This window comes from Strongylocentrotus purpuratus, unplaced genomic scaffold, assembly GCF_000002235.5.
Source record: "Strongylocentrotus purpuratus isolate Spur 01 unplaced genomic scaffold, Spur_5.0 spur5_scaffold_17, whole genome shotgun sequence".
Lineage (NCBI taxonomy): Eukaryota > Metazoa > Echinodermata > Echinoidea > Camarodonta > Strongylocentrotidae > Strongylocentrotus > Strongylocentrotus purpuratus.
In genome coordinates, this window is record NW_022145602.1 from 6710261 (window position 1) to 6724682 (window position 14422).

General features: G+C 37.7%; 1 protein-coding gene across 4 annotated transcripts in view; it reads right to left on the bottom strand.

Annotated features, from left to right (window-relative positions):
* LOC100893615 (zinc finger C3H1 domain-containing protein) overlaps positions 1–12665 on the bottom strand; it is a 33431-nt gene extending 20766 nt beyond the window's left edge. For 3 of the 4 annotated variants that reach the window (XM_030988580.1, XM_030988578.1, XM_030988579.1), the window contains exons 1-10: positions 12116–12665; positions 11448–11713; positions 10397–10589; positions 9256–9326; positions 8303–8474; positions 6227–6264; positions 4776–4898; positions 4268–4525; positions 1848–1994; positions 53–1050 (exon numbers count right to left, since the gene is read on the bottom strand). In XM_030988580.1, coding sequence (XP_030844440.1) covers positions 53–1050; positions 1848–1994; positions 4268–4525; positions 4776–4898; positions 6227–6264; positions 8303–8474; positions 9256–9326; positions 10397–10589; positions 11448–11713; positions 12116–12590 — 2741 coding nt within the window. In that variant the 5' untranslated portion in view covers positions 12591–12665. Of the gene's footprint in view, positions 1–52; positions 1051–1847; positions 1995–4267; positions 4526–4775; positions 4899–6226; positions 6265–8302; positions 8475–9255; positions 9327–10396; positions 10590–10738; positions 10741–11447; positions 11714–12115 lie in introns of those variants that run through there. The other variant, XM_030988581.1, reaches the window with a different exon arrangement.
* Between the last annotated feature and the right edge of the window lie 1757 nt (positions 12666–14422).

The following is a 14422-nucleotide window of genomic DNA, read 5'->3' on the forward strand; positions in this document are numbered from 1 at the left end:
TATTACGAGTAGAGTAGTCATAGTTGAAAGAAATCAAATTTGCTTGTCTCACCTATATTCATTTCTTCTTCTCTCCCACCCCAAGACCTGCCTCCTCTTGTTCTCTATCTCCTCCAACTTCTTTTTCCGCATCTCTGCTTTTCTTCTCAGAATCTCCTCTTCCTGCTTCTGTCTCTCCATCTTCATCTTTGCCAGCTCTTCTCTCTGTCTCTCCATCTCTGCCTTCTTCAGTTCTTCTCTCTGTCTCTCCATCTCTGCCTTCTTCAGTTCTTCTCTCTGTTTCTCCATCTCGGCCATCTTCAGTTCCTCTCGGATTCGCTTCTCCGTTTCAGCTCTTCTTTTCGCCACCCACTCCTGTTTCCTTCTTTCTCTTTCAATATCTAGGTTTTCCTCCACCATCCTGCTTCCAGCATCCGCACCTGTCGAGGAAGGACGATGCGTTTCCATGGTAACATTTGCTGTACTAGTCAATTCTCTAATGGCACTGAGTTCCCTTGATAATTCTGCTTCTAAAGAACTCATAGTCCTTTTGAAATCTGTCTCGCTTGTGAGGCGAGTGGTGGGGTTGATAGTACCTTGCGAGAGGCGTACCTTGGTGGTGCCACTGCCAGCAGCAGCTTCCTGCATCCCCCTCGCTTGGTCAGCTTTGGGCATGCCAGTGCTCTTCAGAATCTGTCTCTCATTATGTCCAGTGATCGTGACCTGCATCTCTCGCCTGCCGTGCTCCATCTCGCTACCAGCTACCGGTTGTCTACTCCCCCCACGCCCTGAGGCATCATCACCCTCATCTCCCAATTCTTTGTGTCTTCCACCAACCGCATGCTTGTGCGTCTTTCGCTCATGCTTTTCCGATCTCCCCTTCTGGGGCTTTGAGGCTGTCGTTCTGGTCAGCTCCCTTCTTGCGATCTCCTCTCTGAGTCGGTGGTACTCTTGCCGAGTTGGTGTGGAGGCAATCTTCATGGCATCGGGGGTCTTGGGGACTCGGACTGATTTTGAAGTTGACCGAGCTTGATGCTTCCCTGTTGTCTTTTGGTTGTTGGTCTTAGTATTCTGATAAAATGAAACCAAGAAAACATAAATATATTAAAGCCTATCTGCACTAGTTTGGCAAGGAGGGATTATACCTCCATGCATGGTCACTGACAGGTGGTATTCTCATCAAAGCAGCTCTCAATTACCATAATCAAAAGGGGACCAATGGTCACTGATTAGGCATTGTTTGCTATATAGAGGGCACAAATAGCTATAAGTAGTGCAGTGGGGTTTCAAATGAAAATTAATTAAAAGCATGGGTCATGACTTTTGTATAAAATGCATGTAGTCGTAGATTTTGCTAGCAAGATACAGAATTATACTAGAGTCAGTTCTACATTAATAACTTTGCAGTTTCACAATGTGGATAGTCCTGAAAAATATAATTTTGTACATGGTGAAATAATATCTCTAATATAATATCTCTGTCCATGTTAGGACAGCTTCTGTCTCCTTGTATTCCTACATCCCATTTGCAGTTTCCCCACCCCTCTCTCTCTCTATTTTTTTCTCTCTTTCTCTCTCTCATTCACTCTTCCTTTTTCTCTCTCTCTTTCTCTCTTCCTTTTTCTCTCTCTCTTTCTCTTTCCCATTTTTTTCTGTTTCATCCATCCTGACTGTACTTAATAGTTTGATTGTAATGTTACCATGTTCTACATTATGTATTTTATTGATTGTTACTGTGTTATTGTAAATTTTCGCAATTCGGCTTTGCCGCAATGAAAGTATTTTAATAAACCATTTTGAATTGAATTGAATTGAATTGAATATCCAAGATGGTTTTTACAGAAAATTTAAACAAAATAAGATCTCACCTGGGTATTGGAAGACATCCTAAATTCTTTTAGGAAGGAATCTAGCTGTCCCATGAAAGGAACGGAGGTTGACAACAACGACGACTCATCTTCGCTCTCATCAGAGTCTTCCTCTAGATTGATCACCACAGGCAGATGCACTGGTGCCTGTATGAACAAAATAAAGAATGTTCTACTTAACTCTTATCCTGCCACAGGGCTAATCCCCATTGTGCCAAGCCACAAATCCCCCCAGTGCCAAATATATAACGAGATAATCAGATTAACATGAATGTACTACCAATAGCGCGTGCAAAACACTGGGCAGTCCAATGGGCATGAACAATAACTGCTATTACGAATGCGTGCAATCATGCAAGAAGCAGAGTAACAGTAGCTTGCTCGCTTGTACAAAGCACTATAACAATAGCGTGCATGCAGCCTTATGGCAGGCTATGAGTTGAAGAGTACCAATCACCTAAAAAAACTAGATGGAATTTTGACTGCGCGCAGTCGAAAATGATGCCTCCGCCATAGAGCAATTTAAACAAGTTTGGAGTTTAAATCTCCAGTGGTTCATATCATGATAACAATCTCAATGTATGGAATTTCATAAGTTGACCTCTGTGACCCTTGACCTTTGACCTACGTGCTCCAAAATCTAATCAGATTGTCTTCCTATGGTGATACACACTATCATTAAGTTTGAAGTTTAAATCTCCAGTGGTTCTTGAGATATTATGATATGGTGATACATACTATCATTAAGTTTGAAGTGAAAATTCTCCAGTGGTTCTTGAGATATCGCGATAACGATCTCAATGTATGGAATTTCATAACTTGACCTCTGTGACCCTTGACCTTTGACCTACGTGCTCCAAAATCTAATCAGATTGTCTTCCTATGGTGATACACACTATCATTAAGTTTGAAGTTTAAATCTCCAGTGGTTCTTGAGATATTATGATAACAATCTCAACGTATGGAATTTCATAAGTTGACCTCTGTGACCCTTGACCTTTGACCTACGTGCTCCAAAATCTACTCAGATCGTCTTCCTATGGTGATACATACTATCCTTAAGTTTGAAGTTTTTACATCTCCAGTGGTTCTTGAGATATCATGATAACAATCTCAAGGTATGGAATTTCATAAGTTGACCTCTATGACCCTTGACCTTTGACCTACGTGCTCCAAAATGTAATTAGATTGTTTTCCTATAGTGATACACACTATCACTAAGTTTGAAGTTTAAATCTCCAGTGGTTCTTGAGATATCATGATAACAATCTCAATGTATGGAATTTCATAAGTTGACCTCTGTGACCCTTGACCTTTGACATACGTGCTCCAAAATCTAATAAGATCGTCTTCCTATGGTGATACATACTATCCTTAAGTTTGAAGTTTAAATCTCAAATGGTTCTTGAGATATCGCGCTAACAAACTCAATACAAGGAATTTCATAAGTTGACCTCTGTGACCTGTGACCTTTGACCTACGTACTCCAAAATCTAATCAGATCGTCTTCCTATGGTGATAAATACTATTCCCGAGTCTTAAGTTTAAATCTTAAATGGTTCTTGAGATATTGTGATAACGGTCAAACGGGACGGACGTACGGACGTACAGACGGACGTACGGACGGACGTACGGACGTACGGACGGACAACCCGAAAACATGATGCCTCCGGCACCACCTTCGGTGGCGGAGGCATAAAAATTTGTGTACAGCTGGAATGTATAAAACCAACCTCAACAACTTAATCCGCCTATTTATGGGCTAACGGATGAGGAGTATGAAGAAAAATGAAAAATCATATCCGACTGTTGTCTTTTAATCAATAAAAACAGAAAGGAAAATTCTGATAATTCAAAATTTCCTTATCCTTCATCATATTTCCTAAATTTTCCCAATCACCAAAAAGAAAATTGTGTAAACCCAGAATGTATAAAACCAACCTCAAACAACTTCATCCGGCTCTCTATGGGCTAATGGATGAGGAGTATGAAGAAAAATGATAGATTATATCCAACTGTTGTCTTTTAATCAATAATAACGGAAAGAAAAATTTATGATTTCCTTACCCTTTGTCAAATTTTCTAAAACTGTCACTTATCTGCTTCGCTCTTTTTTTCCGCTTTTGATAAAAGAAATTCATTCTCAGGGTGGACCTGTCCTAGATGTGACACAGTAAACCCCGCAAAAAAACGCCATACTTTTTAAAGTTTAGGTGTAAATGAATTGCAACTACTCGCGACACAGGTCCTATCCAATATGTCATAAGACACAGAAATGTGAGGGCTTATTACACTTTACGTCATTATAAAAGTTTTAAAAAACGCTGTTTTGTTGCGTCATACCTGAATAAGCCTCCCCCCCAAAAAAAAAACAACAAACAAACAACAACAACAAACAAACGGCCAAATAGTTGGCTTACCACTGGTGGCTTTGCTCTGCTTGGCACCTGACCAGCCAATGAGGAACCCTGTTGCTGAAGCCTTGTGGTGACAGGGGAGGACGACCTGGACAAGGTGGGCGGAGTCGAGGGATGAGGGGGCGGGGTGGAGGTGCGAGGGGGCTGGTTTGAGGAAGGTGGTGGGGAGGGGGCAGCGGATAGAGGGGAGGGGGCAGATGAGAGAGGGGGTGTGGCTGGGGATAAGGGCTTGCTGGGTGTGCTTCCAGTACTGGCATTGATCTGTAAGTGTGTAAATAAAAATAATGATAATTATGGATATTTTTATATCACTCATAGGCACCTCGAAAGGAGCTGAAGGAGCTCCGATACTACTTCCATACTATTGTTCCGATTCATTTCAAACTTTTGCTATTCTCTTTCTGTTTGTTTTTTTAATGCTTTCTTACAAATCTACTTATAACAAGGGTTGGATTTCCCTTTTAACAAATGATAATGACAGAATTTAGACAGGCATGTCTATAAAATGTACCTTTTCTGATTGTGCTTTTGCGGCTCGCTTGGTGAGCAGAGATTTCAGGAGTTGAGCTCTCAGCTGATTCTCTTCAGCCTCACCTTCATCTTTGATAATCTCAACCACAGCTCCTTTAGGTTCCTGCATGAAGAATGACAGAAGCAAATACAGTGAAAGTGTGTTGGCAATAAGCCAGGGGTGGTTCACAAAGATCCTAAGTTGAACTTATCTCTAAGTTGGAATTAACAGTTATGGAAAGCCGTTATAATCCTTGAAAAAAGTTATTTTAAAAAGGCATCAAATGTTGATTCAAATCATTCCTATCGTCTGTTTAACAAAGATCCTAAGTTGAACTTATCTCTAAGTTGGACTTAACAGTTATGGAAAGCCGTTATAATCCTTGAAAATATTATGTAAAAGTTATTTTAAAAAGGCATAAAATGTTGATTCAAATCATTCCTATCGTCTGTTTAACAAAGATCCTAAGTTGAACTTATCTCTAAGTTGGACTTAACAGTTATGGAAAGCTGTTAATAGCATCTTTGAAAATATTTTGTAAAAGTTATTTTAAAAGGCATAAAATATTGATTCAAATCCCCTTCCTATTTTGATTTCATGTTGAATTCATGTAAAGTTTAAAATACTTGAAGTTTTGCTTTTGAACACATTTCATTGTAAGGCTACAAATGTCTTTCCATAATATTCAAGTCCAATTTAGACTTAGGCTTGACTTAGAATCTTTGTGAAACACCCCCCTGTTCATAGCTTCAGTCTGAGCATGAGCAGATAAAGGTCATTGCATACCAAATTGTGAAATACACGGAGACAAAATAATGGATAAGTGTCATGAAAGTTATGTACCGTATATTTGCCGGCGTAAAGGCCGCAGTATTTTTGGAAGAGAAAATATCAAAAAGTCGGGGTGCGGCCTTTACGCCGAAAGAGTGAAAATCGCAATTCAAAACAGCACGTCCATTATTTGTAGGCAACTTCATACAAAAAAATATATTAACAAAAATATCTTAACAAAAAACAGGGGGGGGGGGGGGGCCCAGGCCGATGGGCCTGGCCCCCCCCCCCCCCCCTGGCTTAAAAAAAAAAAAAATGTTTAAATCATATAATTTGTTGTAGTTAGTGCCCCCCCCCCCCCTGACTGAGTCGTTGCAAAATTTTCTCTCAAAAACTGGACGAAATTTTAGTTGGCGCGATTGTCCAATTTTAGGCCCCCCTATCGCCCCCCTATCGGCAAATCCTGGATCCGCCACTGACATAAACGTAAGTTAAAATGTGAAATGTAAAAAAAAAAATACCTGACTATAGATAGTAGGTGCCATTACTTCTGTTTCCCATAAGCTGTCTTTAGATCCATAATGTGATTGTATACTAAGAAATTGTCTCATACACCTTTAACAAACTGTAAATTTCACTTATTCCACGAAAGTAAGGATTTCTAACTAGCAAATACATACCTTATTTGCATTGTCTACTGCTTCTTGAATGCCAGGCTCTGAAAATGAAAATGAAAGATAAAACGCAATCAGAGATAAATCAAATGAGCTACATGTATATGAACATTTTTTTTTAAATTGACTACCAGTAAAAAAACATTTTGAATAAACTGTGGTTGTGCAATTACAGCATCTGTCTTTCCTGTTATACAATGTATGTATGTTCTTTCTAGTAGCATGTAGAGATGCTATGGCAGTTATACGACTGTATTATTTTTATTATCATCAAAGATTCAAAATCGATGTTATTGTGAGCTACTGTTATGTAATACAGACAAATTTGGAATTGTAAACAATTACTTGAATTGCATGGCCACTAATATTCAAATATTCTAATTTGGGGCATGCAGTCTGCAAGCTAGAAGTACAACTAGATCAATGCAGTGCATCACTGTATACTAGCTAGGCACTGAACATCTCCCTGATATATGCAAATGAGATCATACCAATCCTTTCTGTATGAAACATTTCAATTGAAGTTGTTGTAAAAGCACTTCTTGATTGAACAAAAGGATGAAATATGTCACAATTGTATGCACAGTGGTGCAACCGCCAACATGTGAGTCATGTAGTATGGATACTCCATTCATATATGCCTCTTATATGCAAATGAGCTCATTAAATATGCAAAATCACATATTCTTTGAACAACAATTTTTTTTTTCCTTCAATGGTACAATCACATTAGAATTGAAAAACATAAGTAAGAAGGCTCATGAGTCATGAGTGTGTTTTAAATAAAAAGCATTAATATTCAGATATATTATCATATATGCAAATCAGCTAATTAGATATGCACAAAAACAATATATCACCTCATTTGCCACTTCTCTGTCGTATTCGTAAAATTCCTTCAGAAATTAACGATACTCTCATTATATCAAGTTAACTGAATATCAATACTGGCAACTATATTGGTTTTATACAAACTACAGGCTTTCACATTTTATTAACTGTTCAAAATCTGAGGAACAATTATGGTGATATATATCCTCACCCCAACATGCAGTCGTCTGGAGGGGATACTTACACATGGGGTAACATACAGGTATCTGATTACCTACATGACCCCAGGGAAGGTCTGAGAGAGGGGCATTTACATCCGAGAGGGGTGCCCCTGGAAACAGGGGGTGGTGTAACAGAAAACCTTGGACCTTACACGGTGCTTTCTTTCGGGCAGAAGACACTGTGTTGAAACATGCACAGTGGATGCTCAACGTGCCGGTGTATTGGTTGGAATACATCACGCTAGCAACCTTGAGTACAATGTGTGAGGCTGCCAAGGCAGTAACTCAATTCAGACTACACTCTCCTCCCCATTTTGTTCAACATTTTTATAAAAACTAAAATTAAAGGTAAAGACCAGTATTGGAAACGCCCTAATTTCATGAAATGGAAGCTATTATCATGTGAAAGAATGTTTTGACCAATACATGATAACAATTTTGCCGGGGAAACCGCCTACTAATTGATATATTTGGTAAATTAGTTATCTATTGGTATGTGAGAGAAACGCACGTGTGCGTAGTCTCATATACATCTTTCTGTGTATTGTATCTTTACCAAGACTGGGCCAAATTTCTTATCATTTTGATGATTCCAAAACCTTGCAGTACACACCAATACGTATATGCCAGATGATCAACCTTTTCTGATAGATTCCACAACGTTTCTTTCACAATGCAATCGCATGACCATAACTGGTCTTTATCTTTAAAATGTTCCTCGCAGCTTGTTACAACTTAATCAGATTTTATACAGTAATAGAATTAAAAGTCCTGGACTTTGTATTAAATTGAATGTTTTGCCAGTAATGATTTAGCATGGCTGTATTTTTTTTTTCTGTGTAGAGAAGTGTAACAAAGATCACGAGCATACCCAGCAATAAATAAAATACAGGCCAAATTGACCAAAAAAAAACACAGCTTAATTCTATGCATCCAAGGTAATATTCTTGTGTATTGCATTCCAAAGTTCTGGCATTAATAAACCAGTCTGTCAATTCAGTATTTGAAAAAATCACAAGTATGGTCTTACTTGGAAGATTTTCCTTTTCTTCTTCTTCGTCATCTACTTCCATTTCCACCTCTTCGTAGTTATCGTACTGTCCATCAGATATGGAGGTTTCTTGCTCCCCTATTGCTGGCAAGATGGTAGCTTCCAAAGCTTCTGTATTATGAGCTTGGTAGTTATCATCAGAACTGTCAATCTGAGGAAGGCAAAGGTAAAATGAATTTGGTTTCCACTCTCCTAACCAAGTCATATCATTATATAAGTTAAATATTCTTTTCTTTTGCATGAATGACCCAATTAGTGTGCAAAACATATTAGACCCCTCCCCCATGAGCCCCAAGGTGTGAGTCGATGGTTCATTATTTATCACTTTCTGTTTTTCCTCTTCTCAAAAATAACAATTCTTTTCTCTTGTATGAATGATCTAATTAGTGTGCAAAAGAAATTAGACCCCTCACCCCCCCCCCCAACCCCCCCCCCCCCAAAAAAAAAAAAACAGCTTCCAGGGCTGGGTTGACGGCAGATAATGATTCAATAATTATTATTTTTTCTATTTTCCCTCTTGCAGAATCATGTGTTAGTGGATGTCTGTTTTGTTTTTGACATCATTCTTGCTTTGACCTTTGACCTACGGTACATATACATTCGGCTTATGTATTGTTTGTTTAGAGCCAGACAGGCATTAACTAATATTTATTAACACATAATTAATTCATTGCTGGTTCTGAAAAGACAATATGAGCACAGACTTAATAAATATCCCACATGCATTGGTTTAGCCATCAGGGCCCCATTTCACAAAACTTGTCATCCGTGACTAATGACAGTTATTGTAATAAGCTAGTGAAATCCTTGCTTCTGATTGGTTATTTGCAGATTCGTCACTGATTTCTGTCATCTGTCATTGCAAAAAAGCTTTGTGAAACGGGTCGCAGAAGTTTTAAAAAACTAGTGATAACCTTCTGTTCTAAGCTTACCTGTTTACTGCCTGCCTGAATTTCTTGTTGAGAGAAGACACCATTTCCACCAACTGAAATCTGTGAGTCACCTGGTATGGGTTGAGAATCATTGCAGATAATAAATATGATAGTTTGATCGAAAGCTTCATTTGTAACAATAGGATTAAGAAGGACATGAAATTTCATAATAGATATTAAAGCCCTACTGTAACTACTACTTTATAGCTACTTGCGCCCTCTATACAGCAAACAATGTCTAATCGGTGACCATTGGTCTCCCATGGTCCCCTTTTTCTTATGTTTATTGAGAGCTGATTTGATGAGATAACCACCTTTCAGTGACCATGCAGAGAGGTCTAATCCCTCCTGGCCAAACTAGTGCCGAGGGGCTTTAATGGAAGCCCTTTTGGCTCCAAATAAGTGTTTTGTACAAATTTGTAAAAGGACAGCATAATTTTTGTACTTTTTTCAGTTGATATAAGTACAGAAATATAGGCAATATTCCAGGGAAAGGTATAGCCTTAGTCCACAGACCTATGGTTTATCATTCAATATCCATGCATGGAAACATTATGAGGCCCCACTGCACCACTTATAGCTACTTGCGCCCTCTATAAGGCAAACAATGCCTAAGCAGTGACCATTGGTCCCCCATGATCCTCTTTTTCTTATGTTAATTGAGAGCTTATTTGATGAGATAACCACCTGTCAGTCACCATGCAGGGAAGTCTATTATGTCTAATCCCTCCTCGGGGGTGTTTCACAAAGATCCTAAGTTGAACTTATTACCAAGTTGGACTTAACAATTATTGAAAGCCATTAGCATCCTTGAAAATATTTTGTAAAAGTTATATTAAAAGGCATAAAATATGGATTCAAATCATTCATATTTTCTATTATCACTGGAGATTTCATGTTCTTGATGTTCTTGATTTCTAGGTTTATAAACACTGTTGTTTTTGCATATATTCGCAGGTTCCTTAAATCGTTTTGCACGCAATCCAGCCCGTTCAAAAAATGCATAAGAAGTCATGCTTATATTTTCGCGAGTTCTAAAATTTGCGCTTGCCAATCTTAGCGCGAAATCCGAGAAAATCAATGTACCGTGCATATTTCTGTGTTTACATTATTTCTTTGCTTCATTAGACATCCTACTCACCTTCAATCTGAATCTCTCCTCTCTTTTCACTCATCTTCCCTTCTTCATCCTTGTCCTTCAGTTTCTCGTCATTCACTTCTGCTCCCATGTCGGTCTTCTCCTTTCCTTTCTCTTCTTTTGCCAGCGAGGCCAAGGCATTTTTCCTCAGTTGAAGGAGCATCATCTCCTCGTCTTCATTATCCTCATCACGTTTCTGAAACGATTTTTCAAATTTTCATAAATATCTTCATGATGTTCATTGCCAATCGACTAAACCTCTTCCAAGTATTCAATCTCTTTTTCCAATTTCTGATTTTTTCTTTCCTTTCCTCCACCCTTTTTCTTGATAGTTTTATTGTAAACTTCTTTATTTCCATTTTCATGAGATCCCATAGTATTCTCTTCTCTGTAATTTTGACACACAGTTTTTCTTTTAAAGTCTGTATTTCTTCTCTCATCTTGAACAATTTTAATGTGCCACAAATGGGTCAAAACCAATTTTTTTTTTTTTTTTTAGTATGTCAATCAAAAATGTTGGGGAGAGTATGCACGTGCGCTGATCAAGACATAAATATTCATGAATTGACACAAGCTTGACAATTCACTCTGAAATACTTTTCTATGGGATTTGGGTTACATACAGCCTGTGCAAACTTGCTCTATACCAAAGTAATTGTTATTTACTTCAGTTCATCGTCTATCTAAACTCTTAAGGAATATTCTTGAACCCTGACCCTGAGTGAACATTTCAAGCAAGAAACTAAGTTTATTCCCTACTGGATCTAAGGACATTTACATACAAGGGGAACAACAGTTTTTAGTACCGGTAGTCACTGGATAAATAGAGCACAGCACATTGATTAGGTATGGAATATGAATTATACTGAAGTTGACTGAAGTGTGCTTAGTAGCTCCTGCTATTCTACTGTATTTTTCTCTAATTAATCCAAGATATCCAATACATTTCCCCACTTTTGATAGCCTAAATGGAAACTGACTTAGACAAGTTGGTCAAATCTAGGATTTCTAGCAATTCCTAGCAATCATCAACAAATTTGAGAAAGTTACATACTTTTTTTGTCACTTTTTCTGCCGACTTTTCTTTTGATCTTCCACGACTCTTCGATTGCGAGCCCTGCCCTCTGTCGGATCCATGTGTAGACTTGTTGCTATGGGAACCTCCAGAGAGCCGCCTCTTTTCCTCCTTGATCCGGTTCTGGATGCTGCGATGATCTCGAAGAAGCCGTTCATATTCGGCTACCTCAGGTTCATGGGTCAATGACCTGTATGACCTTTGGTGTCTGATCACAGGTGACCTAGATCTTCCTCTTGACGACTCTAGTGATATATAGGAAAATACAACAAAAAAATTATTAAAACAGATCAAGAACTACCGCCTGTCTTTATTTTATTAACTTCTTAAGCACGTTCGTAAATAATTATAACATTATATTTATGAATATCAGTCTAGTCTAGTCCCTCCTTCTTCTTCTTTTTCATTATACTTACTAGACCCTTTCTACCGACAACACCACCACTCCCCAGGCCCAGCTCAAGAAATATCTTGGAATCGTTGGATTTCAAACACTCTCAGTCTCATCACAATAAATTAATCATTTTCAGATTCCTTTGTAGACTCTAATATTGTTCATTCATTCTCATTCATGGTTATGTTGAATATTTATTTCATTTATCTCAAATTTCCATCTATAAGTATCTTGTTTATATTATCCTACTTACTTCGGCTGGTTCTCCTCCCCGGAGATTCACGGTCGCGATCTCGTCTTCTGCTGGCGCGCTTCAAGGCCTCACTCGCTCGTCTCTGCGCCCGAGTCTTCCCGCTGGAACTAGTTAAAGATTCGCTCTGTTTTCGCTCTCGTTCATCCCTTTTCGGACTCGTTGATTTAGTACGCTTCGTGGTCCGAGTTTCCTTGATCTTATAACGTTCAGGTAGAGACTTCCTTCTATGACTTGCTGGTAATTTCGGGGAATGCTTGTCTTTTCCTCTGTTGGTATCGTCAGGTGCATTTTTGCTGTCGTTTGACTTTGACTTTGCCGTTTGCGTTACGGTAGACGGAACAAAATCGACTTCACTGACGCTCAGTTCATCCGGATTATTAGATGTTATTTGTCCTTCTTCTTCTTCTATTTCACCATCCTCTAATTCACCTTCATCCGAGCCACCAACTTCATCAATTACTTTCATCATCTTCATGCATTTTCATGTCATTTTAGCTAAAAATGGAAGGACTCCAGATACCAATCCGCGATTAAGCCTATCCTGAGTCACTTGTGCTGAAACAAGCCAGCAAAATGAACCTCCTGTCATTTATGAACCAATTGAGGAATACTATTGATCAAGTTTATTAAAAGTAAAATAATAAAATTGATATATTTTGTATTTTTAGACGGTAATGTGATTATAAAACCTTAATAAAGAAAACTAAAGGCAAGAATTGTTGTTAAAAATAATATTAAAGATGAATGATCTTCGTAATAAATGATCTACACTGTAATTAGTCGATAAGTTCAGAAAAGTTTAACTTGAGCCTTCTCTACTTTAAAACGTAGAGGGCCGACCAAGAGTAGCGCGCAAATACCGCAAGAACTGGAAAATACGTTTATATTGTGAATGTGGTTGGATATTTTGTTTTACTTATATATTGACTCGTGCCTTTCTCCTAAATGCCACTTTTCACCTCTGATTAGCGCCCTATTTAGTTTGACACGTGTCCCTTTTTAAAGAGCTTCTTCCTTTTTTTCAAAATGCCCCTTTTAACATCTCATAAATGCCCCTATTAAAATCTGATAGGCGCCCTTTAATTTCAACAGATTCCCCATTTCCATTCTCACAAGTGCCTTTTTCATTTTTTGTTGAGTGTCCCTTTTTAGGTGCAAGAACTAGAAGTGCCATTTCACCTCTGATAATTGCCCTTTTTACTTTGACACGAGCACCTTTTCTTTTCTAATAACGTCCTTTTCCCTTATGATAAGTGCCTACTGTTCTTTTCCCCATAACCTGCACCCCTAATTCAGGAGACTTAGCTAGAGCCCCTTTTTCTTTAATTTTCCCTAGAGCTCACTCGCATTTATAGATGATATAAATATGTTGAATTTTCAGTCTTTCTTAATTAAATTGTGCTTTTATAATACTCAATAGGTTTTGTTACTTGTCTTCTTTTTAAGATGTAATTTTTCGCGCTGGGACCTCAAAAATCTTTAAATGTTATTTTCCCGGTTAATTTCCGGCCTTTTTATCCCCCAAAACTTGATTTTCCCAATGCCTTTGCCCAGGACTCATGATTTATATCATTGCGTGCATAACAATAATATTGACAAAATCTTTTATAAACTTTGAAGAATTGATACTATTTTCTGAATATGGTATATTCATAATCATTGACTTTTTTTATTTAGATTGTTTTTGAAAATTAAAATTTGTCATGATTCAACTGAAAAAAAACAATTACTCTATATTAATGCATTAAACCCCATTACTTATTTTTATCGATATAACTTGGATGCTGATGTGAGGAAATAAAAAAAAATCGGGGAGAAGTGGGAATTTATATTATCAATAGAAAGAAAAAAGTTGTGGATAGTGAGGCAATGGCGTCACAGACTCATGAGTGAGTTGCCAATTTGTCTTGTGAATTTCAAAGTTGTTCATGTTATTAAAAATTCATAACTTTCTTATTAGTTAATTATCTGATTTAGCTCAAACTTTTTTTTTTATTAGTTTGTCTGATTTTTCTGCTTCTATTGAAAGTAATTTTTTTTTGGAGTGGACTTACATTTGCTGGATCCCGAGCGGTATTCCAAAATAGCATATGAAATATGATTATATTTTGGGAATAAACACATCAAGTATTGTTTTGAACAAACTGAGAAATAAATGCAAAATGGTTTTCACTCGGCGATTTACACCACTTATTTCCACCACTATATTTTTTATTTTTGGAACGATGAACAGAATTCTTCGTTTTGTACCCAAATTTTGTTGAAATATCATCAAAAGGATATGAAGAAGTGAAAGTTATATAGTTA